The 12,741-nt window shown below is 46.0% G+C and overlaps 1 protein-coding gene across 2 annotated transcripts in view; it reads right to left on the bottom strand.

The window, feature by feature from the left end:
• LOC144116076 (DNA (cytosine-5)-methyltransferase 3B-like) overlaps positions 1-12,741 on the bottom strand; it is a 297,915-nt gene that overhangs the window by 219,995 nt on the left and 65,179 nt on the right. For both annotated transcript variants that reach the window (XM_077650730.1, XM_077650731.1), the window contains exon 3: positions 12,497-12,637. In XM_077650730.1, coding sequence (XP_077506856.1) covers positions 12,497-12,637 — 141 coding nt within the window. The remainder of the gene's footprint in view (positions 1-12,496; positions 12,638-12,741) is intronic.

Below are 12,741 nucleotides of genomic sequence, written 5' to 3'. Positions count from 1 at the left end.
GCAATCACGCTGATAGCATGATAGCAGAATCGCCCGTCATGGCTCAGATACCACATCAACCCCTGGAATGGGGAACAGGGAAGGGGTAGTAGACTCCTCCACTTCTCACATATCCCCCTCTCGGTCTGCCTGGCTATCGTTGCCTTGGAAATGTGCTCTCTTTGCCTCACGCAGGATGCAGAGTGGCAGCGAGAAATTTGCACTTCAGTGTGGTAGTGTTGAATTGCTTGACCGCCCACGGCACGGTTCATGGCATATCCTGCTAACCGTGCAAACATTACTGGTAACGTGCAGTGTGCTGAGGACACATCCTGTCCAAACACGTCAGAAGCATAATTTTGACTGAGATACAAGCTATAATGTTATCGTATGTGGGCACAGCAAAGCAGAGGGCAAAATTTGCATTTCTTTTTCAATGCAATTTTGTCTCAGTAAAGTGATTTTTTGAAGTTCATGATTTTTTAGACTATTCAACTATTCAAATTATTTCCAAAGAAATTAGGTTGGTTGCTATAACAGGCAACTGCAAGTGTTGCACCCAAGTGACAATATCTTTCAACTGGGCATGAATGTGAAATAAAGGCCAGCACAGCACCACTGTCCAATGTGCTGTTGCTTGTGTCGCAGCCGACACTAATGGCATGATCAAGGCATGGCACCATTAACTTCTTTCTGTCGAAGGTACTAACCACCTCTTGCAGGTAACATGCCTGTCAAATGAAGGGCTGGCAAGTCCATGCATGTTTATTCTCAGAAAACTCAGCACAACTGAAGTCAAGGAACAATGAACAGGCCTTTCAAAGCATGTGCACTGAGCCTGTGAAATCTTTGGTCTTTGTTCCCTATCATTAGTCACACCTAGTCTTCTGAAAAATGCCTTGCAGTAGCACAGTGGTTTGCGCCAGTCGGTTCCTACTGTTTTGTGTGCTTTGATTTGTGCTACGAATTTTTATGCACTGTGAAAATGCCTGCTGAAAATCCAGCACACCACAGGTCCACTTGTAAAAGCAGCAATTAGAAAAATATCCTGCTTGTAAAATTCTGCAAATCTCAGCTAACAATGTAAGTTTACAGCCCAACACAACACTCCTGATAGCTCAGTATTACATGCCACAGTGTCAAAGCATTCCATCCTTGTGAAATTAACAGATGTTTGTTTATCGGGTTTAACGTCCCACAGCAACCTGGGTTATGATGGATGCCATAGTGAAGGGGCTCTGGATAATTTCGACCACCTGGGGTTCTTTAACATGCACTGACAACGCATAGAACATGGGTCTCTAGCATTTTGCCTCCACTGAAATGTGACAGCCGCGGCTGGGATCAAACCCGCATCTTTCAGGTCAGCAGCCAAGCACCATAACCATTGGGCCACCACAGAGGCTTGTGGACCAAAAAAAGTACATTGGCACCAGCAAATTAACAAATTGATGTAAACCAAAGCAGCATCGATGAAATTAGCAAAGCTACCCTACTATGGGTTAGTGTACTTTTAGTGAGCTTTTTATTAGTGTATAAGTAATGCTACTAACATGGTGATAAAAAGCTACACCTATAAAGACACAATAGTGACAATGCGTATCCTCCGCTGGTATGAAACATTGATGGCAAGCCAATCTTCATTCCCAGCCGAGTTGAATTCACGGCATGACAAAAACCTCTCCCACTAATCTGCCACTTCCCTCTAAAAAAACATCCTAACCAGAGTTTCTGCTCCTCCCTACTATTTTTCATTCCCCTGCTATTCCCTCTATAGCGTATGATGACGTTAAGAGTCTACACAGCTAGTATTGGTTGCATGCTTTCTTTTCTGCAATGATACGTAAGACATTCCTATTTATTTATTTATCGTTACATTGTTTATTGTATATTACATTATATTACACACGGAGCACCAAACTACAGTTGAACCTCTATGTAACGAACCTCTATGTAACGAATTCCTGGATTTTGCGAAATTTTTCAATTCCCCAACACATCTCCCATTGAAGCCCATGTATAGGCGACCTTCATGTAACGAACTCATTGCGGCAGTTGACCTTGATGTAACGAATTCGCGGCGCTGATCATCGAGCTGTATCTTGTAATGTTTCGCCCAAAATATGACCGAACAGTGCGCAACTTTAATGAATATTGTTTAAGTAAGTTTTTATATTAAAAGGTAAAGTAGACCGCAAGCAGAACGCTTGCAATTGCAGCAAACAAACAGACCTTGGTGATGATGATGATGTTGAGCACCGCTATCGCCACTCCATGGCAAGCATAGCAACTTTTAAGCTTTCATTTTGTAGCTTGACACTAGGTGGCACTACTATGACAAATTCTTCGTGGTGTTGCAGCGCATTCACGGTAAGCCTTCTTCGTCAGCGTGTTGACGTGCATGTGCTGGTGTGTGTTTATGGTGTCGGTTCGTTACGCTGAGTTCCGCTGTGAGGAAACGCAAAGTTCTGTCGCTTGAAGATAAGCTCTCGATTTTGAATACAGTTACCGCCGGCGAAAAAAAGAAGGATGTCGCTGCCCGCTTCAATATACCAGCCAGCTCCCTGTCAATCATTCTTGCTGCAGAACAAAGCATCCGCAGTGCGATGGAGTCGGGCACAAGTGCCCAGAAGAAAAGACTGAAGACGTCGACATATGCTGATGTGGACAACGCCGTGTTTGCATGGTTTTTGGACAGACGAGCACAAAATGTGCCCATAAGTGGCACGATTTTGCAGCAGAAAGCCATAGATTTTCCTTGCATCCTGAGCCACGACGACTTCAAAGAGAGTAATGGCTGGATACAAGGATTAAAAGCCGGCACAGTGTCGTCGGAAAAGTGGCGTCTGGCGAGTCTGCCTCCGCAGACAGCGATGCTGCTGCCTCGTGGGTGGCCGAGAAGCTTCCCGGAATTTTCAGCTGCCATGAAGCTGCCGACATTTATAATGCTGATGAGATGGCCCTGTTTTATAAAATGTTACCGAGCTGCACGTTGTCACTAAAAGGAGAAGACTGCCGCGGTGGAAAGCAAAGTAAACTCCGCGTGACAGTTTTGCTTTGCGCCAACACTGATGGCAGCGACAAACGAATCCCATTGGTTATTGGCCGCAATGCCCGGCCCAGATGTTTTAAAGGAACAAGGCGGATGCCAGTAAAATATGTGGCAAACTCCAAAGCTTGGATGTCGCGGGCAATTTTTTCCGACTGGCTGAAGGAGCTCAACCAAGATGTCAAGCGACAAGGTCGCAGCATTTGTTTGCTGCTTGACAGCTGCTCCACGCATCATGTGGAAGGCCTACAGCTTTCGAACGTCGAGCTGCAGTATTTGCCACCTAACTGCACTTCTCTGGTACAACCCTTAGAAAAAGGAGTTATGAACAGCTTTAAATGCTGTTACCACCGTCGATTGATACAAAAGAAGCTCCTGGACATCCACCTTGAATGGCCGACGAAAGTGGATATCTACCAAGCAATCGAAATGCTTGCTGCGTCGTGGCAAGAGGTCGGATCACAAGTGATCGCCAATTGCTTCGCCAAGGCTCAGGTAAATAAGGCCATTCAAGCTACGGTCACTGAAGATGAACCTTCAAGCCCACCCGAGGTCGCAGAAGCGTGGGATGAACTACGCATGAACGGTGGGGTGCCCGACGGTGTCGAGCTGTGCTACTTTTTGTTCGTGGACAACGGCGCCGTGGTTACGGAAGAGATGACTGATGCGGCACTTGTGGAAACCATTAAAGATAGCCTTGAAGGTGACGGTTCGTCAGAGCCTGATACATTTTGTGCTGTGCCCCCCGCGAGGGAACTGACGGACGCGGTGGACGTTCTGCGCTGTTTCATTGGCTCACAGGACGATGAAGCAGCCCTGGATGCCTTAGTTTCCTTGGAGCGCCGAGTAGTGGCTTCGATCGGGCAAAAACAGCAAGCGAAAATTACGCAGTTTTTCTCTTAAATAAATTCTTTGAATGGCGAGTTCACTTGAACTGATATCTGTCGCATTTTTACTTCGTTTTGGCATGATCCTTACCAGTCTTAACCAAAAACTGCATGTAACGAAAACCTGAATATAACGAAAAATTGCAAACTTTTTTCAATTTCGTTATATCCAGGTTTCACTGTACCATATGTTGTGTGTTGCAGCTTATACTAAGCATGATAGCACGTGTACAAGTAGTGACCGAGCTTATGCAAAGCAAATTTCACACCGGCGTCTCATGAATGAACTCTCTGAAGGTACATAAGGGGAAGGTAGAAAAATAAAAAACACTCACAAGCTTGCAATGCTACACTCACTCTCGTAGAAAGCCATCTTTAATTAAAAATGCAAGAGAATCTCGGGCTGTGTTTCATGAGGCCATACTGAAACAGCCACACCAAATGCCTTTTCATTCACTGTATACAGTACTATGAATCCCACAGTGCATCTGAACAGCAGCAGCACTATTGCTCTGGGCAGAGTTGCAAGCACCAAAAAGACATTCTACAATGCATAAGGCCCTTAGCTTTCCGTGAATCTGAGAATGTTGGTTGATTTAAGTATTTTTTATGGAATTTAGTGTTCACAGCCAAATTATCATTTTTTTATACTGTTGCTGCTACGGACATCAATAGGAATAGCAGAAAAATAGGGAACTACTATATGTTATTTTCACGAATACAACTTGAAGAGTTTGAGACCTCATCAAATTTTTAAAAATATTATTGTGATTATAAAGAAATCCCAAACCACTCAGGCCAACCATAGCTAAAGAACGATCCACCGCAAGTCAGGTTTCTACAAGAAAAAAAGGTTGGAGTTTGCAAGCGTGCATGGACATGGTCAAGGATCATCAGACCTGCCTGCTGAGTGGCAAGTGTACCTGAAAACTGCTCAAGAACTGAAATCCAGAGACTGAGACCTCACACCATTTCTTTCTTAGCAAGATATAAACAAGGTGAAGATTTCGATGCCTTGTCATTCTGGGCTGTAATAGAAAAAGCGACGCGAACACTCTTTTCCACTGCAGTCATTACACAGTACTTGTTTGAAACAAGTGCTGCTCTTTGAATGCAGATAAAATGAAACATAACCTGAAGCTGAGTTAGAATCGCCACCTTCAGTTTTAGATGGTCCTCTGCAGCATGCAAGGCATGTAAAAAAATAAACTTGCATGTTTCTTTCATATGTCCTGTGCTCACCACAAAATTTCGCATTCTTAATTCTGCATTCGCAGAATTCTGCAAACTATTCCTTAGGCATCCACAGAAATTGGTATTTTCCAATGCAGAAAGTCAGGAGCCTTAACAATGCATCACAGCCATCTGCTACAGCTAAATAATCTGAGTATCTGTACTTGTGTTCAGTGGATGTTCTGGCAACCTGGGCACAACACCAGCACCCCCAAAGAGATGTATACTGCAAAATGCTGAATTAATAGCCCACGTTGTTCCTGCACTCTTAATCTGACTGGCCTTCTACGCAAATGACACATGGTGTCAGAAGTGAAGTGATGAAGACATGCGAAGATGGAGGGTCTGAAGGCCCCGGAGCCACTCCAGTTTGTCGGAAATGTTGCCAAGAACTGGCACAGTTTCAAGCAGTGCCTGAAAATTTTCATGACGGCGACGTACCGACGGCGGCTCAAAGTGACACACAGAAGACAGAATTGCTGCTGCACGTGGAAGTGAGCAAGCCGTTAATGTTCATAACACGTTCGGACTAGAAGGCCAGCCTACCTTCGCCACAGTGGTACAAGAATTCTGGGACTACTATTCACCCAGGAAAAATGAAACTTACAAACGGTTTGTGTTCCACATCAGAGGGCAGACTAAGGGACAGCCATTAGAGCAGTTCAATCAATCAAATCTACCCACATCTCTTGCTTAAAGCGCAGAGCTGTGAATTCGCGAGCTTTACTGACTCCATGATCCGTGATCAAATCATATATGGCATCGCAAACAAGTAGCTGCATGAACGTGCTTTAACTCTGCAGAAGGCGGTTGACATGTACACAACAGACCAGATATCTTCCAAGCAGAGCAAGCTGTGGGGTTAACAAGAGCAAGTAATTTACCTTATCAACCAAGGCTTTCAGAAACGAGACGGAGTCAGCACGAGTGCCAACCAGAAAACGTTGTGACAAGTGCGCCCACGTTCATAAGGAACCGATTTTCCCAGCAGTAGGCAAAGAGTGCCACAAATGCAATCAAATAGACCATTTTATGGAATGCTGCAGGTGCGGTCAGCCGTCCGCAAAGTTCATGAGGATCAAATGACCGAGGGCGAATTTTATGTCCTGGCAGTGGGCAGCCGCAGCACTGGAGCTAAACCTGAGTGCCTAGCACCAACAAAGGTGGGAGGTATCGATGTGGAGCTAAAACTGATACCTGGGCACAAGCAAAAATTTTACAACTGTCCTTCTGGAAGCGGGTAGGAAAGAGAGTGCTGCTTCTGACGTTCCTGAAAACTTTGTGCAGCTGCAATGACGACGTCATTGTGCACGCTAGAAAGACACGGTTGTCGGTGGCCTGCAATGACATGGAAGATGAGATTGAGTTTGAGACTGGTGACAGCAGAAACATGGCTGACAAATCCAAAGATTTCACTGGCATGAAGACCTAGGATAGGTTTGCAGTACAAAGAAATCCTGCAAACCTATCCTAGGTCTTCGTGCCAGTGAAATCTTTGGATTTGTCAGCCATGTTTCCGCTGTCACCAGTCAGAGCATTATGTCGGAGTATCCGGAGGTATTCCACAATCTGGGATGTGTAAAAGAGACTAACCATATGGTCCTAAGGATGGAGCCACCCATACAGAACAAGCAGCTCCAGTCCCACAAGCGCTGCTACAACTGCTAGGGCAGGAGCTAAAGCATTTGTCCGAGGCGAACATAATCAAGAAGGTGCATGAGCCCACGAACTAGGTAAGTCCCTTGGTCATAGCTTTTGAAGGACGGCCAGCTCAGGATTTGCCTAGACCCCAGAGTCATAAATCAGTGCATCAGGGAAAATCAGTAAATCAGGGAATGCAGTACGGCATCTTTACAGAAGGCAAGGGGCCGTGCAAAAAAAACTTTGCAACGATTACAACCTCACTAAGCTTGCTCAGGACATTGCGAATAGCGAAAAACTGTCTTAATATGTTCTTTTCCGCCAAAACACACAAGCCTGAATGCCCGCTCCGTGTGATAGTCTCAGAGAGGGGTACTTGGCAGAAGTGCCTCGCTGAATTCATTAAGCGGCAACTCGCCGTAATCTCTATTGACGATCCTTTCCAGGTAAAAAATTCGAACCAAGTAACTGACTTCCTGACGATGCACAATGCTGATGAACTTTTAGCTTTTTCTATTGACTTGAAAGACTTGTACTATTCGATTCCCCATGACGAACTGTTAACTAGTGTCAGTGAATGCATTGACCGACATGGCGTGGTTGCCTTTCAAAACGCGTCCGGTATCTCTGTAGCAAGATTTCTGCATCTGCTTTCCTTGTACCTGCAATCAACTTTCACTGAGTGGAACTCTTCCATCTTCATTCAAAAAAACGGCATATGCATAGGCTCCTGTATCGCTCCCATACTCAGTGACATTTATCTCGCCAGATGCGACCGAGCTCTCAACGAACGCCTTGGGAAAACTAAGGTCGTAAAAACATTTAGATTTGTCGACGACTACCTTGTTATTGTCAAGTGCTCTGGACTGGAGTTTGAAACGGAGGTGTCTCGTAGTCTGTCCATTTTTTCTGACACTCTCTTCCCCCTTGAGATCACTTATGAAACCCCTGTTCACAACCACATCCAAGTTTCTAGACCTTGGCCTGTACTTCACTCCTAGCCACGTTTGCTGGGCTTTCGAACCCCGAGGTAACAAGCCCCTTCTTCCCTATGGTTCTTGCCATTCCAAGCTCATTAAGAGGGGTATCATAGGATCCTGTTTGAACAGCTCATTAACAAAATCCTGCCACCACAGAATGCATTCCAGCATTTCACACCAGGTAAAAAGATTGCTTTTGGCAGGGTACCCACTAGAACTTATCACGTCAGTTGCTGAGTCGGCCCTAAAGAAGAGCAAGTCAGAACCAGCTACACGAGACGGCCAGGGATCGGACAACAACCGCAAACGTGTCGCTGTGATTCCATATCTACATGGAATTTCACACTCCCTGAAAAAAGTGGGGAAAAAAGCAGGTGTCTATGTTGTGTTTTCCGCGCCTGATCGTCTGGCCGGTTTGTGCCGATCTGTTAATGAGTTCAAAGGAAAAGTGGCGAAGTGCACAACTAAGTACCAGTCACGCTTCGTCCCTTGTGATAAGGGGGTTGTTTATAACATCCCTCTGCCCTGTGGAGGGCAGTACGTTGGACAGACGGGACGTTGCATAAATAAAAGGCTGAGCGAACACAGCTATAAGGTGTCAAAAGTAGTTTCAGGTCATCTTGGCATTCATTGCCGGGATTGTGAATGGGCAAAGAAAGAGAAAAAACAGTGCGTACCGCTATATCATGAAACCAAGGTCATTGCCAAAAATCGGGAAAAAACTGCGAGGGAAATTATCGAGGCATACAACATATTCAAGCAGGGAAATGCATGTATAAGTACCCCTTCGCTAACACTTCTGCAAAAAGAGCTGTCACTCCTGGGGGTTGATAATCTCTGCTGATTTCTAGCGTGCTTATGTTGCTGTTGTCACATTTATGTTATGTTTTGTTTTTGGTTCTTTTGCACTTTGTAAACCTTTCCCTCATTGCCGACATCTATGTATTTATACTTGTGTGATCAGCAATAAACCCTCAGTTGTTAGTCAGTGCCGTGTCGTTCGCTTTCTTGTCTTTTGTGCTCGTCTTTGTTCGCGCTGTTTATTCAACAGTGCATAAAGCAAGAATATTACCAGCTGCCTAAATGGGAGGACAATGAGGCAAGAGTTGTCAGATGCCAAATGGGACTCAACTCTGGATGCTAAATCTGGCTTCCAGATCCCACTGGACTGAAACAGCAAGGATATATATGTTTGCCACCCCCTTTGGGAAGTGCCAGTATCTTCAGCTGCCAATAGCCTAGACTCCAGAGGTGTTTCATAAGACTGTGTCAGACCCTAGAGAGACTCCCTGGGGTTAGGGTCTATGTTGATGATGTCCTTGTATGGGGCAAGACACAAGAAGAACATGACACAAGAGGTTGCTGGATGTGCTGGAGAAGGCCAAGGAGCAGGGGCTTTCAACCTGAACAAATGTAGACTGGGACTGAAGCAAAGAGTTTATTGGTGATGTCAGCAACACAGGCATTTCTCCCAGCCCAGCACAGTTTCAAAGCATTCATGACTTTCCATTGCTGGCCAGTAGAGGAGATTAGGATTCATGAACTATCTACGAAAATATTTGCCTAACCTGTCTGCTGCTATTATGCTGATGTGGGATGTAATCAGGGGCAACACAATCTTTGAGTGGACCAATGAGCATCAAGCCAAGTGGGAGGTGCTAAAAGCTTGCTTGTGCGCAAGACCTGTCCTTGCACTGTTTGACCCGGGGAAGTCTGTAAAGGTGTCAAGTGATGTCTCTCAGCATGGACTTGGGGCAGGACTTTTACAAAAGCATCTTGAAATGTGGCAGCTGATTGCTTATGCATCCAGAGTTCTGTCCAGCGCTGAAACTATCAACTCACAAAATGAAAATGAGGCTTTGGCAGTAACGTTTGGTCTTGAAAACTTTAACCATTTTGAGTATGGTCAATATGTTGTGGAGAACCTGTTTCCCTCCCGCATTTCAACGCAGCCCATCTTCACCATCATGCGTCAGGACCACTGTGGTCAGGACAGCACCGGCTGGGTGAGGAAGAAAGTCTCCCGCATGGCGGAAGCGGAAACAGCGACAAGAGCGCCACTCCATAGGTTATGCGGATTTCTGCGCAGCCCTTGAGTGTCTTCTTCGGGATCCGACCAGCGTCATGAGCTGTTGCAGCCGCATGCTCTCGTCACCTTCCGCGGCAGGCGCAGGGAGATCCGTCGTGCCTTGCCGCTGGACATTGGTTCCAGGCGGAAAAGTGAGCGCAGCAAACGCGCGCTCTCAGCACGTTCCCCAGCAAATGCTCGGGGATTGCTTTGCCCCAAGAATACGGAGCGCACGAAAAAAATCGGCCGCCATTATCAGCGCATACAAATGTTCGCACCGATACTTCCGAAGTCGTGCCCCTGGCCCCCCCGGTAAGTCGGAATTCAGCTCTTCTTACATAGATAGCCTTCTACTTCCGAGGCATGCCTCGTTGATGTTTTGTAGCTAGCTAGCCCACTCTGTGTATTATTTGCAAGTGTAATAAATAGCATATAAGTGTTCACGCTTTGTCGTCCCTTCCCTTTGTTCCCTCGAGCACGAACCCCTTCGCGGTTAGTGAGCGGGAATGCAGCATCTGCGGAGTGGGAGTGTGGGGGTGGGGTGGAAGGCTGACCCCCATATTTCCACAATTTTCAACCAGAGAGTGACCACAAGCCTCTCATTGCAATTTCCCAGAAAAGTGGGGGATATGCCACCCCATTTGCGGCTCATGAAGTATGACTCAAATACATTCCTGGGAAGCAGTTGGTGGTACCAGATGTAGTCTCGAGAGCCCTGATCACCAGCAAGCATGGCAACACCGAACTGGTGGACGTGGAAGTGCATGTGATCAAGATGCAGCATAGCATGGTCAGTGATGTTACAAGATCACGGCTGGTTCATGAAACTGCAGAGGACCCTGAACTGGCTGAGGTGGTACTCTGCCTCCATGAAGGTCGGCCACTGCCTGGGCCATACAAGCCATTTGCTAGTGAGCTGAGGTCTCTGGTATACTGTTCAAAGGCACAAAAGTGGTAATTTCCCATACTAAACATAAAAGAAAGCTTGAAAGAATCTGAGATGGCCACCTTGACATTAAAAAATGCAAAGCTAGGGCAAGAAGATTGGTCTTTTGGCCAGGCCTGGGTACTGACATTGAAACTTTGATTCACAGTTGTCGCATCTGCCAACAATTTGTCTTTAAGCAGTTGAAAGAGCCACTGCATATGTGATAAGTGCAAAGCCTGCCCTGGGCAAGGATAGGGGTTGATCTTTTCAAGTATGGTGGTAATTCCTACATGGTAGCATAAGATGCATTCTCAAATTATCCTTAAGTGGAACGGCTTAGAGAAACCACAACAGAAACTGTCATAGCCACATTGGGAGCATATTTGCAAGGCACAGTATATCGTAAAAGTCAGCAGTGACAACGGCCCACAATTCGCATCAAGGACATTCAAACAGTTTGCTGAGAAATATGACTTCAAACATACAACCCCCGGCCCCCACTTTCGCCGCTATAATGGTCTAGCAGAGAAGGGGGTGCAGGTTGTGAAATATTTTTTTAAGAAGACATCCTCAAGAAGACATCTCAAGAAGACTTTTAGCTTGGCTTGTTGAGTAGCAGGTCAGCACTCTTGGAAGATGGTCGGTGTCCCACTGAGTTGTCAACGGGACAATGCATTAGGTCCAGACTTCCAGACTTCGCACCAGTTGTCCCTGCTCAACCTGTCAAAAGCAAGCAGTACTGCTACATGGGAAGGCATCTGCGGTTACTGCAGACAGGTGACCTGGTGCAGCTAAGAACGTGAACGATGGGGGCAGGAAAGGACAGGTACAGGAGAATGCAGCTCCGCGGTCATCGCTGGTCATAAGTGAAGATGGAAATAAGTTATGATGCAACAGGATGCACCTGTTCCCAATCAGAGGTACCTATATGGAAAGAGATGGCCCAGACAAGGCTGGCATGAGTGCGTCTTAAGACGATCCTGTGGAGGAGGCCCAAGTTACTGATACCATTGAGTCCACGCCAACCCCGTCTGATGCCCAACTTTTTCTTGTGGCAACACTAAGGAACTGATCGAGTGCCAATGAGTGTGCAACCAGGCAATCAAGAACAATTCGACATCGGGAGTACCTTAACTATGGACATTTTCAGGAACTGATTGAGAATTTATTTTTGTGTATTTTGTTCAGCCTCGAAGAAAGGATGGTGTACCTGTATTTGTCATGTTCAGTGGTTGTTCTGGCAACCTGGATGCAACACCAGCGCCCCAAAAGAGATGTACATGTCGAACGCTGAGTAAACAATGTCTGTTGTTCCTGCACTCTCAGTGTGACTGGTCTGCATAAACAATACAAATTGGACTGTCCATAATCAATGACAACCACCCCAGTTTAAATTACTATCAAAGAAGACAAATACTGTGTATTTGTTAATGCCTGTAAGCATTAACAAAAAAAAACCAGTGCTACAACACAACCTCTCAATTCTGAGGCACACCATGCCATTTTGGATCCTTGCAGCACATAACTGCAAGCAGTATTATGCAAAAGCAAACACGCACAGCTGCAAATGCAAAATTGAAGGCCGATTTCGTATTGTGCCCTACATGTAGTCTTTTCTGGCGCACATTAAGTTGGCACTGAGGAACTCTGCCAATAACTATCACACTGCTTAACAAGCCTACATTCAAGCAGAGAGTGGTCCCATAAAAAAAGAGGCCCATAGACACCCACCTGAGAGATTTTGTACTCAGCAAGCCAGCAGACCCACAAGCGGCCAGGTTCAGCTGGTCTCTGGCCACACATGGATGCATTCACCACCACAGCTGGCCAGCGGCGTGCAGAACCCAGCTGGGCCCACACCAGGGCACCCACCTGCATGCAAACATTGTTCACTAGGGGCCTATGGATACTGCAGGCATGCTGCATCAGTTCCACTGTATTGAAGATAAACCTTGCCCCTGGACTGATTGATTCAC

Source organism: Amblyomma americanum, chromosome 1 (assembly GCF_052857255.1).
Source record: "Amblyomma americanum isolate KBUSLIRL-KWMA chromosome 1, ASM5285725v1, whole genome shotgun sequence".
NCBI classification, from domain to species: Eukaryota; Metazoa; Arthropoda; class Arachnida; order Ixodida; family Ixodidae; genus Amblyomma; species Amblyomma americanum.
The sequence above is the reverse complement of the archived record's forward strand: the minus strand, read 5'-3'. Positions and strand labels throughout refer to the sequence as shown.